We start from the raw sequence: 25429 nt of genomic DNA, 5'->3' as shown, positions 1-25429 counted from the left end.
AAAAACAGACATTAAAAATGAATAGACAAAACATCTCTATTTTTTTGATGCAGCACAAACATACAGCAATAGCAGCAGGACGTATTTTTCTCCGTACACTGAGAAGGTTATAAGTATTTTTTGACAGTTTATAAAGGGGCAGTCTTGGCCATACACAAGAATCAATAACAACCATGTAGAGCCTACAGCAGTGCACACTAATAGGCTGTAGGAGACATTAACACTGGCTAAAAGAAATAACTGTATATTCAATGAACTTGTTCCTCCTGGATAATCAATTTTTTACACTTCTTACCAGCTGTTCCCACATAGCTCAGGTAGCAGAATGGAAGCAGCTGTCATACAGAATCCATATATTACATGCACGTTATGAGGTTTTTATCTGTCATAGATGTTTTGTGTTTGCTAATTTTGATCAGTCATATCAACTCGAGAGCAAGATGAAAACAAATTCACTGCTTTTATTTATGCAAGATGTAATCTACACAAATACAGTAATCTGGCTTGATTCATTCTGGATTGTTAAAACAAAACAAAAACAAAACAAAACAAAAATACTAATTGTGAATCTACTAATCTCCCATACTCAAAACCACTTTATTCCAGAAGTAAGATTTCATCATTAAAATCAGTTTGCCCCACCACCCACATTCAAGAGATTTGTCACAATCATTGTTTCTGAAATATTGAGTTATAAAGGTGCCGCAGTAATTACTATGGAATAAATAGCAATTAAGATTGTTCACACAAACTCAAACTGTTTGCAGTGAATAATTATGCTAATAGTGTTTTTCTACATAATTTGTGCATCCTTCACAACAATTTACTAGAAAATGTGAAATGTAAATTTGATGCACTACTACAAAAGCTCTGAAAATATGTTTAGTTGTTATGATTTTTCCCACTACCTTAAGAAAGCACGCAACTAAAACATACTTCTACATTTGCACATTTAAATTTGAAGAAATCACACCATGCTAAAATTGAAGAAGTCATTTTCTTTCATTACATTCATAAGAAATCATCCAAAACGTATGCAATAGGCATGGCCATTGCTTAAATCTCTCATTGCTCTAACAGAAACTTTCACAATTTGCAAGAAGCTGAACTTACTGCTATATAGTAAACTTTGGCCTTTTCCACCAACTTCCAGTTCTTCTCCAAATCAAGATGCTTTTCCTTCTTATAGCAATTAGCAGCGGCGAGGTTAGCTACAAGAGACCTAAGAGATTAAAATCAGGCATTAGATCCTCCTTAATTCTACTGCAAATTTCTGATGAAGAACTAAATTTCTCACAGATATTCAAACATCCTCAGAGGAACATAAAAGAGAGAGACAAAAAGCACAATAAAATGAATATACTCTATTTGATCATTTCATAATAGCTACTTCTGAATAATATATAAAATATAATTACATTAAATTACATATTTTAAATCCAGCTACCTAGTTTCCATAACCTAACACTATTATATGGGGCATATTCGTTCATTGTTTAGAATCAACCTTTTTCCATTTTGTCATCAACTCCCTACATACAGTGCAGCATCTGCAGGTTTTCATTAAAACTCTTCTATTATCCAACATCTCGAATGGAACAGCTGCTTTTCTTTATCTTCTAAAAACTATTTTCCCTCAACAGGACCAAACAGTTTTTGGATACGTATGTCCTGCCATTATCACTTTTCCCAATAAACAGCTATATTATTTTAAAAGCTTTTTTTTTTTTCTTCCCCTCAGACTTTTTTTTCCTCTAGCAAATGAGTAATCAGCTACTTGAAAATGGGTCCAGGCTTTTAGATGTTTAATTGTAAAAAACAAATGAACAAACAAACAAAGCAAAAAAAGGCACACCTTTGGTTTATCTGTGCCCTACTAGAAAACAACCAAAAACTCATTTGTACTTCATCCTTTCCTCACAAATTACAACACAAGACGTAGGACACAACTTCAACTAGCAAGAATAAAAATACCTGTATTTTCTTTGCTACATATAAGATATACTCTGTTTTTAATCCTCCTCTGCAGACATTCAATTCAGCCTTATAAAATACACACAAGTTATAGATGTACTCCTAAAAGCAGGTCATAGACAGTTATACACCAGCTTTCAACTCTAGCTACCATGACTAAATTTCTCTGTGAAATTTTGTTATGAAAAAGTTTCGAGACTTAATCGTGACAGGATGCACCTTTAAAACTAACACATTGCTGTGTTAAGGTATTTAACCACAGTTGCCCAGTAGTGTGTAGTTACAGATGCAATGTGTGCATTGTGTGTATTGAAAAATGTCAGCTTCTACAGGATGTGTACAACTGATATCGTACGTACCATCCTTTTCCACATAAATGTTACTAACAAGCAATGACAGTGGGGCAGTGTGAACTGTTACAGGCTGCTCCTACCAGGGTATGCTTCTGCTTCCCCACTGAGTACCATCTACAAGTGTTCGGAGGTAATCAAGCAAGGAAACCTTGAAAATTTATTCCAACTCAAAACAGCATCTTTCCACTACCACCATTTCTTTCTGTCCCTACTCAATAAAAAGCAAGAGCTTCCTGAAGCTTTCATCACTGTCAATCAAATGTGTGAGGTATGTCAAAAGTTAAACAAGAAGCTAGACTTTTTCTAAATATATTACAATATATATCAGCGTTCTGTGCCATTTCATCTCAGGAACGTTCTTGGAGCTTCTCTCTTTAATTCTGAAGCCTAAAGCCAAGGAGAACTAATACGAATTTGGAAAACAGGCAGAATAAGAATAGAGTAAGCCTCTGCAGCAGTACTAGTAAAAAAGCAAGAAGTTTCGTTCTTGATGAATGTCACTGATAAGAAATCCATAGGAGGGAATCGAGTAAATCCAAGGAACGCGTGTGTACCCCTAGAAATCTTTTGAAAACCAAATAAAGCAAATTAAACTTCCCAGTTTTGTCAAGCCCTAAATATCCATTAAGGCCCTAGCTGGAAAAAAATCTGCCCATATGTGTTGCTAAGTGAAAAGCAGTTATGTTCCAGAAACCTAAGCAAAGACCCTTCATATGTTTCCTTTCACTCACCACATGCCCCTGAAACTGTAAACCCAGCTCTCAGTGGCTAAGTCCAACTGTAGTGATGCTCTGCATGTTATATGTAATTAAGATTGCTTCACTGAAGATGAAGCAATTTAATTTGCCAAATTAAAACTGTAAGTCTAACAGCACTAAGTTCAACACATGGAACACAGAGAAGGTAGATGTTTTTCAATGAAATACAGTAATTGGAGACAGCCGAAGTGCTTCAAGTCTAATAGCTTAAAGGCAACTCTGTGCACGTGGGTATTTATGAGCAGAACATATGAACCAAAGTCACAGATTATAATGTAGTGTAGGCACTATTTTAGAGTTTAATCATGGGTTATAATTTTCTCGAAAAGCTCTGAAAAAAAACAAATCACATCACAAATTAGCTCAGAACCCTTTTCAGCAAAAAGCTCGACAAACTTAGCAGAAACAAGAAATATTCACATCTGGGCACCTGGAACATAAATACACACGGTCACTTACTGGGAAAACCAGGAGTGCTATTTACTAGCTCACAGATCTCTAAAAGACAAGAAAGCTGAATTACCTGAAAAAGGAAGTTAGCACATGCCTCCGTTGGGATAAGAGATTAGCCAATAAATAGAGATATCAACTGCAGCAGGTTGAAGACATCCTTACAAATCAAGAAAATGCTGAAAACCAAGTAGTGATCAGAGGGAAACAAAAGGCTGAGAATAAACTTGCTTGCAATAAAAGGAAGAGGGTTGCACAATAAAGGTTTTAGTGGCAACTATCAGCCTCTTTTTTTCTATCCTCTAAGGAGGGATATAAGTCTCTCATAATCCTTTCACACTCTCAAGCAGGTTCTAAAACAGTGATTGAGATGAAGCACCACCAGAGATGAAGTTTCTGTTATTTGAACAAAGATTTGATATTGAGAGACAAGTGTTTCACGTTAGGAAACAAAAAATACTACTTAATAAGTTAAAGAAGTGCTTGCAGACATTTTTATGAATAAATTTACCTAAGCTTTTAAATTCTATTGAAATGCATGGGAAACGATGTAAACATTTTTCCTGAGTTCATGATGCATGTCTATTGATGATCTTGACTTCATTTTCCCATCAGGCCAACTAGGAAGTGGTGACTGCTGCAAGGATGCATGCACAGACATTATGTCACTAAACAGAGAATTTATGTCACTAAACAGAGCACAAACATCTTTGCTGCTTGTCTTCTCTTTGAAAAACTGAATACGGATCTGAAGATAAAGGGGAAAATCCGTAGACATAATGAATGTCAAAAATCTGTATGAAGATGGATGAACTTCCTTTCTCCATTGAATATGAACTTTCTTTTCTGAGAGTAAGACATTATGTATGGCATTAAATTGCAAGGGACAGGTTGATAAGCTGGAGGACAGGGCTGTCTGTCACTCAGTTGATCTCTAAAAGCCTGGAGAAAAAAGCTTGCAGAAGACTTAAAGGCAAATGCAAAGTCATGCAACTGCAGTAGCATAACTCCATGCAACAGTATAGGCTGAGTGTTGACAGGACACAATACTTTGCAGAAAAGAACGTGGAGGTGCTGGTGGGAACTTGGGACAAGAGACGGCAGTGTATCCTCAGAGAAAAGATTTGTCACATCCTGGCCTATATGAGCAAGCTTATAGTCAGCAGGGAAGAAGAAGTTACATATTCCAAACAGGGGGATACCTTTGTTCTGCACTCCAGGTCACATCTGGAGTACCAAGTGCAGTTTTGCACTTTCCATTACAAGACAGACACTGACATAAAGGAGTGAGTCCAGCAGTGAGCAGTCAAAATTGTTAGGGGGCTGGAACATTTTACACATGAAGAAAGGCTTGGTTGAGTATTAAGAAGAGTCTTAAGAAGTTCCTAAGGGGATACCTTACTATAGGGTTCTACAAATTATATGTTAAATTCTCCCTCCCCTGGCTCTTAGTTCAGTTAGTGCTGCTGGTATGGTATTTTGCTCTTATGCACAGCCATAAAGAAAACATTCCTCAGGGTAACAGATACCATTTCCATTATTGTTTCAGTATCTAGTATCAGAAAATTTAGATGCTAGCAAATAGCAGGGAGGGTTAGTTTGTGCTAGCAACATCTCAAGATTAAGGCAGACATGACTGTCTGGTTTTGGAACTTCTAAAAATCATCAGGAGGTAGGTAATCAGCAAACAAGAAATACTTAAGTTCAACTGTTGTGGATAGAGGGAGAAAGAAGAAAGCAAAGAGACATGCTCAAGATAAATGCTTATCATCTTCGTTGTCTCTTTCTAAAATTGTTTTATTGATTTTATTACAATACTCAAAATGGATGACTCCATAAACACTTTTTTTTCCTCATGCAATGCTTTGAAACCATACAAAATACCACAAAAAATATTGTCCTTAGTCTATAAGTAAGGTTGAAGGTGTCAGAGGTCTGAAGGAGTAATTTTTATTTGCAGAGGCCATATGAAAAAAATGAATAAATTAAAACATGAAAGACAAAATTAAGAAACAACAGATAAGATGTGGACAAAGAATTACAGTCACTAGGTCTTCCCAACAAAAAAGTGTTTTTTCTTCCTCTTGTATAAAAGCAAGTTAACCCTTTTTATCAGGCTATATGCCAACATGTATCCTCTTTAAACACATTATTATCTGATGTACATTCTTTACTTGCCAATCAAGTCTATTCCTTACACAACAATCCATTTTCATGAAGGCTGTATAAACATACTTGTTAAGCAACTTTTGTCTTCCATATATTTTCTATCTTCAGAGCAACTGGAAACTTCAAAAGTTCAGAAAGAAGTAGTGGTTGAGTATGAGTTGAGTAACTGCTATTCTATGAAGGTATATTAACACCACCTGATCCCAAACTATGTGCCATACAGCCCTCTGTTGTCTCAAACCAGTGTGAATACTTTATCATTCAAATCCAAATATTCCTAACAAATTATGTTCCACATATTTGTGTCTTAGGAAAATATGGAAGGCCCCGTATACCTGTTATCACTAGTGATGCAGGCAGCACAGGTTCCGGTTGGTTCTTCACTCTGCTCATAGTAATGGGCATCCACATGAGCTTCCTCAGCCTTCTTCTTTAATATCTCTCCAAATTTATCTTTGCCAATGCACCCAAAGAAAGTTGCAGCTTTGTAAGGGCTCTGAATCATCCACTGCAGATTGACAGAAAAAAACAAAAGCCAACAACAAATAATTAACATGCCTGATATATTATTTGTCATTTTTTCTCTCTGCTCACCATATGTAATTCTGTGCTTACAGAGCACTGTGACACACACTGATCCTACAGAACTCTTCTGTGCCAGAAGTAAAAAAAAAAAAAAAAGTCAGGTACATCAAGAAAGGGAAGGTCAGCAACAAATAAAGAATTTACTCCTAATCATCCTGGTGAGTGCTTAATAACTAATGTAAAGTTCACTTAAATAGATGTAGTTCACTATAAAATAGATTTGAAATACCTTGTAAAAACATAGAAAAAAGGTTCTTCAGCTCAAAGGATATGCTCCACATTAGATTTAATCAAACAACATAGTATCTTTAACGGAAATTTGTAGAAAAGCAAAAATAAAATACAGAGAGAGAGAACATAAGGAAAACAATATTTAAGAACCCCCAAAGCAAACATTTAGCAACATTCACAAAACATATTCAAAAACAAAATGGTACTGAAAATAACCATGTGTCTACCATTTGACTATACGCAAAAAGGAAGTGTTCCCCGCTCTCATTGTTAAACCACACACGAAAATACCTATCCCCAACTTATTAAGAGCAGTTCTGTCACTTGAGTTGTAAGGAAAGAGCATAGCTGTATAGTGTTGCTAAGGTGCTATGTTATTTTATAAAACTTCTCTTTTATTAACACAAAATATACATCTTTCAATTCTAAATGTAACTACACTTGGTACTACGTTAAAAGATAAAACTTAGCACCCAAGTAAAATCAAGAGTGAACTAAAACATAAATGTGAAGAAATAATCACAGGCCCTACCCTGCTGGTGATGAGTCAACAAACTGAAGTCATTATAATTCCCTCTAATTACAGTCAGAAAGCTTATCTGCTCAATCTATAGTATGAATTAAAGGCTACATCAATTTACTGCTATACTAAAACCCTACTTATAATTGTTTCCTAATCAAGATTTAAATAAGTGATAATGTCTCCATTACAAATCAGCATTAGTGGTAGCTGTGGGTCGTAGCAAGGTCAAGCAAGTGAGCTGTAAATACATGCTTTGTCACATCTTTATTACTTCTAGCTCCAGAAGAAAAAAAGAAATTCTTTAGTCATGCTAAAGTTTTCATTAATAAGGCAAATGGACAAATGTTCCAGGGCCTCTTCCCACACCAGCTTGATATATATCAAGTTTAAAATTTTTAAAAAGTCTTGTCAGATGGTGGCAGCGTTCAGTCTCTTATTTGTGAAATGCACTCTAGATACGTTCTGCTTGTCTGTTCTGTATCACTCTAAATTAACAGATGTTAAATAAACCCCTAACGAGAGATTTATGTACAACATCCTCGTATTTCACATACATTATAGACACTTGCAGGGTGTTCATTTAGTATGTCTTAGAAGGTATAACATTTTATATTTGGAGGTATATTTGAGTAGAACAGATTATTTAACAAGACTAAAGATGTTGTGACCTACTGTAAGAAAATATGGAACCAATTTCTACACTGGTAAGAAGCACCTGAAGTCTTGCATCCCATGTTGAACAGCATACCTTACTCTCACAAAATAAAAAGTTAACAGCAAAAGCTATGAATAGCATTTATCAAAGTATCAGCTTTCCACAAACCCCAACAGTTCTTAAAATATATATATATATCTGTAAAGATTTTGAGCTACACCTTAGGGTTACAACATTCTAGCAAATGACATAACTTTTCCATCCTTTACATGTAAAGTCTGACAACATTTGGAGCAGTACTAAGTAATATTTCACATACATCTTTGTGAAAAAAAAGGAATTCTGTTAAAATATCACAGTTTGGGCTATTGGCAGCAGCTCAATTTGAATTCAGATGTGATAACATGCCATATATAATTGTCACAAACCTTACTTTAAATGTAAGTAAAGTTATTCTTGAGAATTCGAAGTCATGATCTGGGGCTTCTTGAGATGAACCTCTGCATATTGTGAAGACCAGTTCTTACACAGGCAGAGGTTCTGCTGATGCTCATGATTCTTTGAAACACAGGAATTACTTGGTGGGCTACACAGCGATTACCACTGTATAGGTATTCATGTGAACATCTGAGCTAAGTTAAGCAACACTGAGGAAGATGGAAAAGCAGTTCAGCAGTGTTTCTGGAAAGAGTCTCTCTTCACAGATTTCCAGTTACAAACACTCCCAACTTCTTGGAACCATCTTCACATATTCCCACAACAAAAGTAGCGAGGTCTTGCTAGTTGCCTAAGAACTCCAAACTGTTCTTCCTTTACCCCAGTTATAAGTCTACATATTAGTAAAGGCAAAACAGGGACATGATGCTGAAAACTTGATGAAACTGAACTACAGAAATACACCTGTGGCACACCACTCAAGTTGTACCTAGTAGGATGAGCCACAGAAAGCACCTTGCTGGGACTAGAGTCTAATTTTGAATAACATGATATAGAAACAACAGATTTCTATGGGCCACTTCACACACCATTATTATTATTAACATTGCTAACATTTTGGCTAAACCACTCTAAATGGGGACAGGGGCTCAGTCATCAGAAGACTATTACCACAATGAAACGACCATGCAGCATTACATCCAATATCAAACTAAGGCCAATAACAAACTGCACACTTTAATGCCAGGCATATAGTCATATAAACCGCAAATTCAATTTATAGATTTATGTGGAAAAGAAGATTTAATTGAATGAAAAGACTCTAGACAGAAACAGAAAATGACCCAGCTCAGCAGGCACTAGCATAATGAGTTAATTATCTAGGGTTTGGCTAGGCAGTGAGGCATCTATTAACTTACTGTATTGACAGTCTGGTCAGGAGAGGTTGGCACCTGGCCACGCCAAGAATCTTCACTATTACCCCTGGGAATTTGAGGCTGTTAATGGCCCAAAGACAGAAGTGTCAAAAGTAGGAACTCATCATGAAGGAGCAAGACAGCCTCAGGAAGGGAATACCACAAAGGAAACTCAAAATCTAGAGTGGTTTATGAAATCTAGTGTGTTTCTCCATCCTAAAGTTTTCTTCTGTCAACACAGCATGGGCATCAGGTACACACAAGGACAGGCCCTGACCTTGTCAGTCAGAATAAGCATCTGTGACAGAGCAAGGCGTAGAGGAAATATAACACCTTTCAGATGCTCTCTTGAGTTAAACAGATTGCATTTGCTTCATACTTCTGTTGTATGCCCTCTAGTAAACTAAAAGCAAATACAAACATTTTTTAAACAACCTTTTTCTTGCCCTTAACATAACCCTGTCTTGAAATTAGGCTGATTTCATTACCTCAAATTACCCTATGCCTACAGGCAACTTATTCCTTATCATCAAATACTGAAGCCAGCACATGGACAAGTGGCCAGCATCCTGGCCACCCAAAGATATAGCAGGGAATGACAGAACGCTTCTCTCCTTATTTTTACGACACCAACTTGGGTTCACAGAAGCAGCAGTATCTATCTGTTCAAGTGTTTTTTGGTGATCTGACTTAACAGGGTGAATTCCGTGGCATGCTTAAGCTGTCAGATAAGCCTGAGAACCTTTGTGTTCCTGGGAGAGGGTGGCAATTGCAGAGAACAGCATCGTCTTCTCTTGCAAGATGTTGAGATGCCAAGAAAACTTGGTAACAAACAAAACTTCTGAAGAATGAACTGTGACTTTGTCATACCGCTTGGAGTTAACTACATCCCACTCACACCCTCAGCCTCAAAGATGTGGTACACCTATCTCCCACTTTTGACTGATTACAGAACAGCTTTGGAAACGACCCTTCCCAAATTACAGAAGCACTTCTACAAGCACTTCTTCTAACACGAGAAGGGACTTGACTTTAATTGGCTACTCAGTGCTGTCCTTTGGGAACGATATTCAAGGTGAGCTTACAGAGTTACCTGAATGTTGTCTCATACCCAGAGAACCAAAAAAATGCACACTCACGCAATATGAAAATCATCAGTGGTCTTAAAGAATTACCCCCGAAACAGAGAGGTGAGTGTTCATTGATTTTTATTTCCCAAGTATCCTATTTAGCTTGAGAACACCATGTTTTTGACCAAGGGGTAGAGCCCAGTATCCCATATCACAAAATATCTGTGTTTAAAGCTTTTCTCTACTGTTGCTAAGATCCAAGTAAAGGGAGGACCAAGGCAAAAGCAGCAAAACTAAATACTTGACCTCATTTACCTCATTATCATCAGTTGCAAAGAGACTTCTCTTGCAAAAGAGGACTTTGCTACTGCTAGGTTTCAATAGACAACCATTTGAGACCGAAAAACACCACCATACCGAAGAAGCTTAAGACAGCTTCATAGCCCTCTGACTAAAACAAAGATCCTTCAGAAATAATCTTGTTTTACTACGGCTTCATGCTTTGCTGTAGATGACACTGATAACTGGATAACATTGATAATAGTAACAAGGAGGTTGACAATGGTATTTGCTATCAGTCCCACATTGTTCTCCATCTGAACTTCTTAGCTCCTGAACTTTTTTTTTTTAAAAAAAAAGCTTCAGCCAGTAGTGCATTTCCACATCTGTCAGTCGTCTTAAACTAACAGTGCCAAAGCATACAAAGCTTTGCTTTGACTGACATACCTTCTGTACATAGAAGCTTTCAGCTGTAGACTTGAAGCCTAAATACCCAGGAACTGACAACACAACAAGAAGCATTATGCCCCGCCGCAGTGAAGGATCTTCAAAACTCATTAACACTACTGAATACAGACATCTGAAGTGCATCTGAAGTGCATTATTTGGAGCTGGACTCTTCTCTGCATGATCTGTCAAATCTGATCTTATTTTAAATTGCATCTCACAGAGGAGAGGACTCCAAAGACCTAAAATTAGCTAAGACTTAACATGTTTGCTAAAACCTAAACTAAACAATGCTAACAACAACTTATGAAGCATTCATTTTAGCCTATCAGAGCAGAAATGGCTCATTTTCATACAGCATCTGGACTATCTATCCTCTTGAGAACGTAAAATGAGTCCATACACTCTTCAGAAGGGTTCACCAATCTGTTGTCCGCCTAGAACATTTCTTATCACCAATTATATGCGTAGTCCATTAAAAAGCTTTTAGGAATATTGTAATATTAAAAGAAAATACATCACACCTCATCTTAGAAAAACAGATAAAGCAAGCAAAAGTGGGATCAAAACCTTACATAGATCTTAAAAGAGGGAAAACCTGCCAATATGCAAAACAATCCTAAAAAAGACATCAATGTTACTGTTCCAAGTGAGTGAGCTCACATTTCTTGTGAGTGATGTGATACATCTCATGCACAACTGGAATGCAATATTCAGTTACCATTACACACACTATATCATTTCAAATCCCTGCTGTGGTGTGCTAACCCCAGCCAGCAGCTATGACCCCACCCAGTCACTCACTCACTGTTCCCCAGAGGGAGGAGGGAGGCAATTGCAAGGGCAGCAGTGAGAGAAACACGTGGATCAAGATACAGTTTAATAAGGGAAATAATAATAATGTTCTTCCTCCTTCCCCCCTGTAGTGGGTTTACGCGGCAAGGTTTTGGTAGCAGGGGACCACAGGGGTGGCTTCTGTGAGAAGAATCTAGAAGTTGCCCCATGTTAGGTAAGGGCCCCACTGCTGACCAGAGAGGAGCCAATAAGTGATGTTGTTTGCGCCTCTGTGAGAGCATATTTAAGACAGGGGGATAAAAAAACACTGGACCACACAGCAGCTAGGAGAATGAGAGGAGTGAGGAACAGCCTTGCAGGTGCCAAGGTCAGTGAAGGAAGGGGAGAAGTGCTCCAGGCACTGGAGCAGAAGTCCCCTGCGGCCTGTGGTGAGGACCATGGTGAAGCAGGTTGTCCCCCTGCAGCCCATGGAGTACCACGGTGGAGCAGGGTTCCACACTTCAGCCCATGGAGGAGACCACGGTGGAGCAGGTGGGCCTGCACCGACGGAGGCTGCGGCCTGTGGAAGACCCCTGCCGGAGCAGATTCCGGGCTGGACCTGTAGCCCGTGGAGAGGAGCCCACGCAGGAGCAGGTGAGCTGGCAGGAGCTGCTGCCTGTGGGGGATCCAGGTTGCAGCAGTTTGTTCCTGAGGATGGACCCCGTGGTATGGACCCATATCTGGAGCAGTTCTTTAAGAGCTGTTGCCTGTGGGAAGCCCACTCTGGATCAGTTCAGCAAGGACTGCATCCCGTGGGAGGGACCCCACAGCACAGGGAATGAGAGTGACTGAGAAGGAGCGGTGGAGAAGCGCTATAGACTGACCATAACCCCCATTCCCCCCTTCCCCGGCGCCGCTCGGAGGGAGGAGGTGGAAGAGGCTGGATGGAGGGGAAGGTGCTTTTGGTTTCTTTCCTTTGTTTCTCGCTTCTCTAGCTTGTTAGTAATAGGCAATAAATCTTACTATCTCCTTATGCTGAGTCTGTTTTGCCCATCATGACAATTACTGCACGATCTCCCAGTCCTTATCTCAACCCTTGAGCCCTTTTCATCGTATTTTCTCTCCATTCCTCTTTGAGGAGGGGGAGTGAGAGATCAGTTGTGGTGGAGCTTGGCCACCCACCCGAGTAACCCCCCCCCCCCCCCCAAAAAAAAAGAAAAAAAAAAGATGCAAAGACAACCACTCACCCTCTCCCACCAGCAGTCTGAAGCCTGGCTAGCCTCTGAGGAACAGATACCTTGGAAAAATTGCCCCTGCCTCCTCCTCCTCCCCCCAGTTTTATGCTGAGAATACTCTATACAGCATAGGATATCTCCTTGGTGAGTCTGGGTTAGGGCTATGTCCCCTCCCAAATTCTTGCCCACTTGGTGGGGAGGGGGTAGGGTGGAGGGTAAAGTGAGAAACAGAGATGGCCTTGATGCCGCTCAAGTACTGCTCAGCAATAGCTAAAAACATTCGTGTGCTATCAGCACTGTTCTGGTCACATATCTAAACCACAGCACCATGCAGGATGCTATGAAGAAAATTAACCTGAATCCATCCTCAGCGTACCTAGCTCAGGAATTACTGTTACAAGCAGTCTCGAATACAGCATTAGGATCCTGCATAGCAGACAAGATAATACAGTTTTGTTCCAACACCTTTGGAATCCTTTTTTCCTTTCTTTCTTTCATTGATAAACAAACATTTAAAGATCGCAATGGCTATTATCACGTAATGGCCACATAAAAAAATGGAAAACGAAAAAATAAGCTTATCTTTATAAAAGCAGACTTGCAAAAAGGAATCCCATGTCCTGTACAGTAATTCCTCCACCATCAGTTGAAGCTGCCAAATCTTGCATGAGGAAGTGATATTGTTAAAATGCATGACAACACCCTCAAGCAACTTCCAGTCAAATGAGATAAAAGCGATAATATTTTGTAAAGGAAAGACTAGCTAAATCCTTGCACTGAGACCAATATCTACATCTTACCAGGATTTGGATGACAATACACTATCCAAATCCTTGCACAGGAATATCCGTTAGGTTTAGTGTGGTGCCTCATGTGGTGCCTCAAGTTGCATTTCACTATAGCTTTTTGAATTAATTGTCCATCAGAACATCAATCATCCAGGAAGAGTACTTCATTTCTACATTTAAAAAGACAAAGCTAACAAACTGCCTCTTGACAAAATCTATTGTACAAATAACTGTTTTCAGCTCTGCTGTTTTCTTTTGCATTTCACTTCCTATTCTTCCCCTCTTGCCCTTCATCTGCTCTTCTGATGTTTTATTTTTAGTCTAGTTTCTAAACTTCTCGTTGTACAAGAAAATACAACCACATTTTCAGTAATTAAACATGGAGTAACCATATTTCAAAGTTTCAATGTGGCCAAAGCTAGCTCTCATTTATTCCGACCCTTACATATTGGCCAGTCCAGACTGTTACCTCTAATATTCCTTACTCAGACACCCTCTTATCTTCTATTTCTAATGCTATCGCTCTGCCTCCAACATCTGAATTGCTGCAGCCTCTCTTCTGAAGTTCATTGTACGTTATTTGAGACCAAAGGCAGAAAGACTCCTGCAAGAACTTGCAAAGCACATAAATGAGACTGCAGCTGGCCTTGAGTGCCGTCCCCTACAAAGCACAGAACCCAAAGCATTAACTACCTCCTTGTTTGATCTGATGCATTGCTCCCTTTCCCCTTTCACAATATGAATGTGGTCCCTTCTCAAAATTAAGTAAAAAATAATACACCTAGATAACAGGACTGGTCATGCAAGTTCTTCATCCCTCAAATGACAGTTACACAAAAGCTGTCATAACAGTAAGAATCCTAGGTTTACTTCCATAACTGTTTCAGTGTATACAGCTGTTTATTAAGAGATTTGCTAATGGTACAAAGCTGTGTATGAGATAAGGCTCAATATTACCTTTATCAGTAAAAGACCTCAAAGATAGTAACTTCCTCACTGAACACCAGGAAATATGGCAAAGTGGCAAGTAAAGCCCAACAAAAAGAGTCTTGATATTCTGTGTGGTTAGGAGCTGTGGTGTGTTACTAAGAGCATGCTAACATAAGAAAATGCACAGTCACACTTGGGTACAGTAAGACTTACTGTGCAACTGTGCACTGCTGCTAACCGTGCCTCAGCCTACTCTACATGTACAGAATTAGCACTCACTTCATGGAGATACAAGGAAGACTTAAGCACTTTAAAAATGCCCTTAAACTTTCCAGCATAAACCACTGTATATTACTTAAGTACTAAGCTGTGAATGAAGATGATATTGTTGCAAAATGGCATTTTGGGCTATTTCACACATCATTTTGCATATCTGTAACCTTAAAGCAAGTCTTCCCTTCCAAAATGTGTGCATGTGTCACTCGCTTGCTAGATGATGTACAGTCTCAATGAATACACCCACACTCCCAATCACAGCAAAAAATCCACAAGTGAAGACATTTCCTCCATTGTCTGGCAGCACAGAGTTCATAAAGCAGAAACTGTAAACAGCTGCCTATCAGCTTCTATCAGCAACAGTATCAAAAACAGATGGCAAAGGTCAAGTCAAAGTTTATTGACAGTGATGAACTTTGACAGCCTCTATTAAATTACTTCTTCCTTTAAGGTGTATGTGATCAAAGCAGCAGAGAGATTTTCACTCAGTCACATAACAAGCTATTTGTCGAGATTGAAACATCTGGTCAATATCTCCTAACACTGCAATTTCATGCACAGTTAGCAACAGGGTACATTTCTTCTCTTCTTCTTCCAGGGTCCGTAAGGGTGGCACATATGGCTGATCATTTCATTCAGAAAGGTTACAATTCCAGGCATTACGTACAATTGTCTCTATGCTTTACAGTATTTTAAGTCTACCCACCATCGTTTTCCATCATCACTGCTGTTTGCTCTACTCTTCTACTATAAAAGCCCACAAATATGACAGAGCACTTAAAGCTTAACAGCTTTTGACTACTGAAGTTAGAAAGCAGTTAAGGCAAGTGAGTTTTTAAAGTGGCAGGTCTTCATCTATCTGTTGTCAAGAATTCTCAATACATTAAACTATTTACCAAAGTGCTTGTAACACATTGTAATTCTTTTCGTCACAGCAAACCCTTCATCTTAAAAGGCTTTCCTGAGCAATTAGAGATCACCCTTGTTACTAATTTATAACTTACTACACATTTTACAAACATAACTTATATTGTATTTCAAGTTAATGTGTGACAATTATAAAAACTTGATTAATCATAATTGTATTTCTCAACCAGAAATAGCAAAAAAGACAAAATGTTATCTATTCCAAATGCTGAAAATGCTTCCTTATAAAATTATGCATCTATGTTGCCACAGCAACAAGTAGTGGGTAGTGTGAAATGTATTTCCACCTTCCATTTCTGAATCCCAATCTTTGTGGGTCAAAAGAGATGGGAAAGGCCAGTTGCAAATGTGCCTATAAAAAGTATACGTCATTTACTATTAAATAACTTGATTTTTTTATTCAGTTAATAGTTAATTTCTGTATCTCATTCCCACGCTGTCTGATTCAAATAGTATCTGAACCTTACAAGTTTACCTAATAGTCACAGGAATATGCAGACACTCAAACTCCTCAGTACAACGATGCATCATGCCCAGATGCTGCACCAAACACATAACAGAGGGGTGGGCTGGGAAGAGAGAAAGTGGATCAACTCCCTGCAAAAATCTGCAAAACACTTGAAGAGACATTCCTGAGATGTCACTGAAGATGCCTAGGTTTTTCTGAAAAAAAAAAAACAAACCAAAACAACAACAACAACACTTGGCAATACAACATCTATGGCAATGCTTCAGTAGTGCCTCACTGTTTTGAAGAAATTGTATGCGTAACTTTTTTTTTTTAAACAGTATTATCCACTAGAAACTATTGTTTCCTATAATTGGCAGATATAGCTCACAGGTAACAGGAACTTGTTTACAGATTGTAAGTGAGAGCCTAAATAAGAGCCTGTCACACTATGCCACAAAGGCAATCAAGTCAGGAAGACAACTAATTAGCTGCCTCTTAGTGCCAACAGCACTAGTGTACAAATTAACATGTTAGCCAAAATCTGTTTCTTGATAGGAGTGTGAAAGAGGAAGTGTTCCAGGAGCTCCAAATAAGTTCTAGAGTGATGTGGTAAGCAAAGTAAATGAGTGATCTTGTAAGGAAAAAAAAAAAAAAAAAGCTCCAAAAGACCAAAATACCTAATCAGAGGGTGCAAAACTTTGTTAAGTATGTACAGCAACGCTTATAGCATCATGGTGGAGCATTCCACCCAAGCTGATAAAAACTTTCTTTCTTCCAGAGTTAAGAAAGAAGTTTCTCCAAAAGAAATTACAAATTAAAAATAAAATACAATTAAAAAATCTGCTATTTCTCCTCTAGCTTCAAGGCTTACTCTCACTAGACTAGGATCCTTCTGAATAACAAAGGCTTCAGAAAGGTTTTATTTGGCTTTGAGTCTACCCATCAGGAATTTACAGTTCAGGATTGGCTTCTCCTAGCTGTTATCCCAAATATTCCATCCACAGTTCCACATGGAAATGCCTCCCCTCCAAGGTTCAGTGTGCTTAAGGAGCAATCCCTCTCCTAAAGAAGGAAAGTATGAATCAACTCAAGAATGACTGCCTTAGAACAGGTAAGTCCCAGAAAAGCCTACAGATGCTTTGGGTCACTTGCAACCACAGAAAGCTGAAAACTTGGAACCTTCAAAGACTGCCTGGTACACGGACACAGTTGAAGGTTTGAGGGAATCTGGATCCACAGAGCACATGTGGACAATGATTTCAAATAGAAGTCATGCACGCTCTTAGAATATAAGAAGATTACATACCATAGCACTCCCAATAGAAAATATTCACTTTCTCAAAAATAAACGTATTTTTATGCTACTGTAACAAATTCATTATTTTAATTGCTATACATACAAACATTGGTGTCTTTACACAGTTCAAAAAGCAACAGTTACCTTCTGATAAAGTATACAATTTCACATTTCTAAATTACCTTTCAGGTCCTTATTCCAGTACCAACAAGATACAAAATCAACACAGACCATTAGCTGCACAAGAAGTACTCATTTCTTATCATTTCATGCTGGCTGACACTCAGAAGCCTGGACAAGCGGCCATCCCATGCAACGCTCTGCTCGGGCGGCTCATCTGCCCCAGCGGCTCAGCAGGCTCTGTGCACGTACCATCACATCCCTCTGCTCGCCTGCCAGAGGCCTGATGGATTCAGAGCGCCCTTGATTCCCCACACCAACACCAGCACCAGCCCCTGCGCCCTGCAAAAGCAGGAGGGAAGTCAGAGGCCTCCTCTGCAGGACTTCCGGGGTGGCAGTTTTGAGGCCCACCTCAGAGAACTTTGAGTTACCGCCTGTCGGATAGATGGCACTCTGCTCCTCCACTGCAGTCAATATTATCCATTTACACAAATAAATGGCTTTTATTCCATTCACCAATAACTGAATGGTGACAATATTATTTTTCCTATATCTCATGCATGTAAACACTGCTTTGTATTCAGCCCACTTCACAACAATCTTACTTTTCCCCTTTCCAGTTTCACCCACACCTTTAGATTTGCTGTGGTTGGACATAAAGAGTATCTTTGACAAAACATTTCTAAAGGAGGCTTCTGTTTGTCATCAACTGTAAATATATTCTATTCTGATTCCCAAGATAGCAAGCAAAACAGCAAAATGTAATTATTCATTAACATTGTTGATTATTTTTTTGAGCTAATATACTCCTTCCTTCATGGTAACTTCTATACCTGCAAGAAATTTTAACCAAACAATTCATTATTTTTAAACAAAATGGACAAGAGAAATCACATATAATTATACACAGCCGAAAGCAGTAATTGGCAGTACCTGAATTTCTTGGCATATAGCTTAAATTCTGTGCTAAGTTCAAATAATTTTCACAGAACAGATAATATAGTCACCAACTGCTATATACTCAATAAAAAGGACCTCACATTGCTCTTTTTTTTTTTTTTTTTTCTGAATACAGTCACAGCTAAAAGCTTTGACATCTCCCATGATCAGCTGAGCCACAACGCTAACTCCCAGACCTCATCTGGCATGAGTGGAAGGTGAGGGAAATTTTACATTTAATAGAATGTTAGTCTTGATTCATAGAAGAGTTAGTCTTCTACTGTTGGTTTCACAAACTGCAAGACCAGACTTGATGAATCTTATCTTTTTCACAATAGAAATATTTCTTTCAAACTCTAAAATCAAAATTAACCGAAAGAAATCAATACACGAAACACAAAGAAGATGTTTTGTTGATAACTGTATAATCCTGATCCAGTTAATATTCTTTGAAAGGTATTAAAAAACAGTCAACATGAGTTGTATTTTGAAGTTAAAGATCTCCTTTTCCAGTTTCCTCTGAGATGCTGGAAAGCCCAACAGAACTGATTGTGATCTCAATTAATCCAATTTTGTGTTGATGTAAATTTACTCACTTCAATGGAGTTGTGCACGATTTATGCAGATGCAAATGAGATCGAATCCAGGCCTATTTTGACCCTGTATATATTATCTTTTCATTTGGCAGAGTAATTTATTTTTAATTTCACCTAAAGGAATATCTGCAAGTATGTGTGTATAGCTTCATTTTTTCAATGTTTAAAAATGAACAAACAAAAAACCCCCCACAACCGCCCATTATCACCTATAATGCACGTATACAGTGCCTACCTTACTAAACTACAACAGTTAAGATATGTCAAGATATATCAAGGATTGATGTCGAGTACAAAACACTCTTAAGAAAGTACCTCTTGAATGTAAAGTAAAATAAGGAAACAATATCTCATCTGCTTTGAAGTTTGTGTAACAGTAAAATGCCAAATCTTGAAAAACCAATAGTTTATGAAGGGGAATATGGAGTATTGTCGCCTTTTTTTCCTGTGAAAAATGGAAAAATGTGTAAATGGAATTCCTGTAATGAAAACAAACCATGTTTATATATAGATAAATAAGTACAACTTCATTTTCAAAATATGATTTCATTACAGCCACGAGCCCCAAATATTCAGGCAATGGGAACAGAGCTCCCTAAGCATCTCACTCATGCATTCAGATTTGCCAAAGATAAGATAAACCGCCTGCCAAATCACTCAAGTGTCATAAACCACAAGTGACCCTTACAGAAACCTAATTCAGCAACATGTATTTCCAATTGTTTCTGATCATGTGATCAGCAAGAAGTCTTTTAAATACAAGTGAAAAAAACAATACAGACTGAAAATTTGCTCATCTTCTGTTCTCCCAATTCACAAATTTAGGATTTTCTCATGTACCTTTTTCTGTATTTTGGGATGTCCACTATTAACGAAGATTGCACTTCTAGCGTGAAATACCAATTCACAATTTAGTTTTGAAAGGCAAGAGGTGCAATAGTTACCACTGAAAAGGAGACAAAAGAGTCAATGAAGTATCCAGAAGGAACTGCTATTCAAAACACACTCTAGGACCTTTATGTTACTACTAGCATCATAGCTAATAACTGTGCAGAAAAGAAACTAAATGGTCATCCGCTGTAGGCAAAATTTGGTGTGATACACTCTTGGCATGTATATGTCATAGAGGACACCCAATTAATCTCACTCAAATTCACCCAAATTCAGTCAATGCATTGCGAATACAGTGACTTGATTAGTCATTATAAAATCTGTCACCCCACCACCACAGACAATTCCGAGCACCGAGAGTTACCTGCTCTTTATAATAAAGCTGTCATAAAGTACCTCCATCTGAGCATATATAATAGTCCATTTACTTTAAGAAATATTTTTGTGTATGCTTTATAGAAGCTAAAGATGTAAAACAGCATAAGCAGCAATGTAATTCAGCGCTCTCTGCTGTTTTCTGCACAGGGGCACTGACTGCTTTCAGCAGCACTGGGCTAGCCAACAGCCCTGTATCTTGCTTGCACTGGCTGCAGAACATGCTAATTCTGAATCCTGAAGATCCAGTGTATCAGGCAGCATGTACTTCATCTGAAACCCTAACTGCATATGTGCTAATTAATTTGGGTCTAAAATTATCCTGTTGTTACTTGATCCTTTCGTATCATCTTTTTTCTGTGCAGCACAAACCCCGTAATATAAAGAACTGCAAAAGTATAAATGTATTTAACCTAACACCTAAGGAAAACTAAAATGAAGTGTTTTCAAACTAAAAATTGAAATGATGAACTCTTGGGATACTTTCCCTCTTAACAAGATAAAAATTGCAACATAATTTTAAGGATTCTTTCTGGAGTTTCTGGATGTTGTCATTATTGTTAGCTGTTCTACTAATGTTAATTACATCATTACATGATTTCCCATGGATAACAACTTGTAATTCCATCTACTTATTCTCTAAAGAGGCAGAAGAACATAGTAGATTAGGAGGCTGTCAAGATGATAAAATGACATCCAAGGCAAATTTGTATTTGTAATACAGCATGCAAGATTTGGAAATGATACTTAAAACAGAAGCAGTAAACTAGCTGCAGGCACTGAATGTATGCTTCAGGCAGTGAATGTATGAAAAATGCCAAGACATTAGAATATCTGAGGCACCACCAAAAAAAAAGATTCTAAACTCCATTAAGAGGAGAATCTGTCAATAAATCAACTGACAGGTAATTACAACTATCAATATTAAAACACCAGTTATAATTGGCATAACACCACTTCTCTTGATGTAAACGCTTAGAAGTAACTACATAAAAGGTTAACTCATTAATTTGTTCTTAATTTTCCAGAACAAATTCTTAAGTAGTTCAGATTCTTTTAACCTAAAAGCCAATTTTCTGCTCATACTTATATTGGTGGAACCTGACTGATATCAGTGGGATTACACCAATATGGATTAAAAGAGAATTTGGTCCTATTATCTTGATTCTGATAAGTTGCTATACATAGTGTATGACAATTCAAGTTTAAGTCTTCAGAATACAAATATATTGTTCCCTCAGTGGACTGTGAATATGTTCATTAATAACTGTAAAGCAATTTGAAACTGAACAACCCGGATCAATACTAGACACTGTTATAAAATTACTGCCTATGTGTTGGATTTTATTGTCAATCTCATTATTTTTTTTACTCTTAAGAAAATACAATTACATTTCTTTTTCACCAGTTTAGGTATAAAAGCTACTTGCATAAAACCAAAACAATTTAGTATTAAGAGCAGCAAACTGAAATTAAGGTAGTTTGTTCATGTGTTAATGAAAATCATTTCTGCAGATTATTTTAACAGTGCTGAAATAATTCATCCCTTTATTAACATGACATAACCCAAAAACTGGAAAATACTGTAGGGATTTGATATGTTATCCCAAGGTTGTTTTTTTTTGTGTGTGTGTGTCTGTGTTTTTTTCTATAGAAACCAGGTTTTATTTGTTTCTTTTTTAATATTCTTATTGATATAGCAATGTGATTCCTCTTATTTTAAGACAGACTAATACAGAACCGAGAAAAAGCTACTAAAAGCAGCCCACCCCTGGCAACAGGCCACCTTTCAGTTAGTCACATTTCTAATACATATAATCCCATATTCACACTTCGCCATACCACATATCAATGTACAGGTGTTGCACTGTGAATGATCTGTGGAATCATGATAGAAGATGGCCAGGATGGGTCCTCCCTCTCTGGGATGGGATCTCTCTAGGCAGAAGGTATGAATTGTGTATTGCCACTTCAGCACATTATCTGACTAGGCATTAGTTATGATTGTCATTGCTTCTTTTTTTGTAATTTTATTTACCCTTTCTTTCATCATTCAAATTTATTATTTTTTTTCCAGAAAACAAATTGACCTGTTGCATAAAGATCTCCAGATTTGTGTGAATCTGAAATCTGTTATGTGCTAGGTTTTACACTGGAATTTCAGAGGAGGAAACCCCCAGTCATCAGTTTCTCAGAGGACCTGAAAAGCATTGACCAAGTTTACATTTAGCCTCACAAGGCTAGTATTTCTACTGATGAAATGCAACTGGGTAATGAAGATTCTTTACTTTCAGACCTCTCTGGTTTTCTCATGGAAGAGTTCCTCTACTTTTGCAATACAGATTCCACATAGAATGCAAGCATTTTCTTTCCTCATTTTATTTCTATGGGCCACTTATAAGTCCATGACTACTTTTAGATCTCTTGAACACTGACAGACAAACACAAGCCAAATACTAAGCAATAGCCTCCTTCAAAGGGTAGGTTAGAAAATGAATCTGAATTCAGTTATTTCAAGTCTACCTCTTCAGTAGGCGCTCCTATTCCTCCACCAAGCTCAAAACAATAGAAAGATACCAAGGGAACTAGTATTACTCACTCACCGCAAACCTTTGTGAACCGACTAGTGTCATGCTTGGTGTGTCTAAATGCAGATTTATCAAATCCTCAGATCACCCCTACAAAGGGGAAAATTAATTGCTCACTGTGAGGATTCCTTCTATATTTGGCAATACTAAAAGCTCTCCCTTCAGCAGCAGTGATTTTGCTAAGTTGTATCTACAGCAGAGCTCCAGCACCAGCATACTTTCAAGGGCTCTTTGTACACAAGCCAAAAAACACTTTATTTTCAAAATTGGATTTGTTAAAATCTCAGTCTAAGCCAGTATCTTAACATTTTGGAAAGTTTATGGTAACAAATGTAGGAAAACGATGTTGTTACAGTCATTCCTGCAATTAAATATGATTTGTAGATTAATTGTTTCTTTAAAAAAAATCCCAAATTTTTCCTCCACTAAAAGCCGAAAGTAGCATACCTTAGTCAAGGAAGCATATTTAATTTCCTCGCTAATCCATTATACGTCTTAACAATCGCTCAAGTCTCAACAAAAGATAGCAGTTTAAAAATAAAGAAAAAAAAAGAGAGAGGTAAAAACACAAGAAAACAGATACCTTGGCCTGTTTCAGAGAGAGGTTTTAAAAAGACAACCACCCTACAGTTCTGTAGGCTGCACATTCAGAAGATAGGAAAGTAGGAAGCCACAAAATTCCTTTGAACCGTAACCTTACCAGAGATCTCACACAGCAAACTCCAGGTGTTGCAAAATTAAACTAAAAAAACAAACAAACAAACAATCTTGCAATGCTTTAATACCGAAGTCTAAGACTACTCCTCAAATACTTTAGACTCCCTTAAAAGAAAAACCCAAACCCTCTTGAATCGTTATTAGACTGTCAGTCCGCACCACTGCCAGTTTGTTCATACCAAGGTTAGGATCAGCAGATTACATTCCTGTATATAGAGAAGGAACAAAAAAAAGAGAAGAGAAAATTCAGAGTACTCTGCAGCACAGCAATGATTTCTGATAAGTGGCAATGTGCAATGATGAATTGCACTTAGAGAGTATTAATGACTTTAATCAAGTATGTACAAATCAGTAGATCTATAGAATTCAAAATTTAACCCTACACATCTACTGTTAACAGAAAAACCTGGTGTTTTGGTAAGATATAAACTACTTTAAAAATACAGAAGCAATTATAACTATACTACGCACAACTGAGCGTTATGAAATTATTTGACTTTTTATTTCACCACTTAAACAGCTTAAGTACATCTCAAGATCTACCTTCTTTATTGTAATAAACAGCTATTGTATAACAAACATTACAGCAGTAGAGTCCTATTTGCTCACTTAGAAGCATGTCAGCAGTGGAAGATGTTCACTTAGCTGATTTCCCCAGTATTTTTTTTTTCTGTCTGGGAGGGAAAAAAATAAAAAAAAATCAAAAAAAATCCTATAGCACCTTAGAAAATAATCACGAATTGTTATCCCTTCAACAACCTATTACTCCAAGACAAGGTGTCCTTGAACTGAATGTACCAAGAAGAAAACCAAGCTATTGTTACTAGTACATGGGGAAAATTTGTTCAGTCAATCAATAAATTGTTCCAGTTATGCATATAAAACCTTGCTGCTTCCATCAGAAAACATAAAATCATTGTCTCCAGTATACTCTAAGAAACTGAAATAAAAGGAGGCTAGCTCTTACAGACAATTATGAAGCAATTTTCTTTTTGTACGTTTTATACTGAACTCCAGTGAAAGCCTAAAATGTGGTTCAAAAAAATATGGCAGATGATAAACCATACTTAAATATTTCTTGACTATACTATAAACATCATGCCAAAAAGAAAAAAAAAAAGAATCTGCTTACTCAAAATTAGCCAAAATAATATTCAGCTGCAATAAGCAATTAATACTACACATGCAACCAGTATTATCTGTGTTCAGAACACAGTACCCAGCACAATGCCTGCCACAAGGCTCAGGAAGGATGGAATTACACCATATATTTGGAAGATGAAATGACATTTTCCAAAGACATATGGATATATATGGATATATGGTCTGATATATGGACCACTCAGAAAAACATATACATACACACGAACAGGCGCTGCAGTTACCTTCAGACTTCCACATATATAGTAGTGTTATATGGTTAAAAAAATACAAAAAAAACCCACACAAATACAATTGAAGCCAGTCTAACCACCCGAACCCCCCTGCTTTTTTTTTTTCTTCAAATGACAGCTGTACTCATGAAGGCATTCAAACTTTCAAGAGAAGGAAAAAAATCATAAAATGGGGGAAAAGCTCCAGGAGGGTGAAACTGCAGCAGTGAGAAACAAATCAGCAGTGCAATGGACAAGTAGAATAAGAAAGTCTTCTTAGAGAAGAGGTGGAAGAATGAAGGGGAG

General features: G+C 37.6%; 1 protein-coding gene across 3 annotated transcripts in view; it reads right to left on the bottom strand.

Moving 5' to 3' along the window:
* The window catches only part of ADK (adenosine kinase), a 293147-nt gene that overhangs the window by 153369 nt on the left and 114349 nt on the right, over positions 1-25429 (bottom strand). For all 3 annotated transcript variants that reach the window (XM_083845222.1, XM_083845221.1, XM_083845223.1), the window contains exons 5-6: positions 6040-6212; positions 1114-1222 (exon numbers count right to left, since the gene is read on the bottom strand). In XM_083845222.1, coding sequence (XP_083701348.1) covers positions 1114-1222; positions 6040-6212 — 282 coding nt within the window. The remainder of the gene's footprint in view (positions 1-1113; positions 1223-6039; positions 6213-25429) is intronic.

This window comes from Anser anser (assembly GCF_964211835.1).
Source record: "Anser anser genome assembly, chromosome: 7".
Lineage (NCBI taxonomy): Eukaryota > Metazoa > Chordata > Aves > Anseriformes > Anatidae > Anser > Anser anser.
The sequence above is the reverse complement of the archived record's forward strand: the minus strand, read 5'-3'. Positions and strand labels throughout refer to the sequence as shown.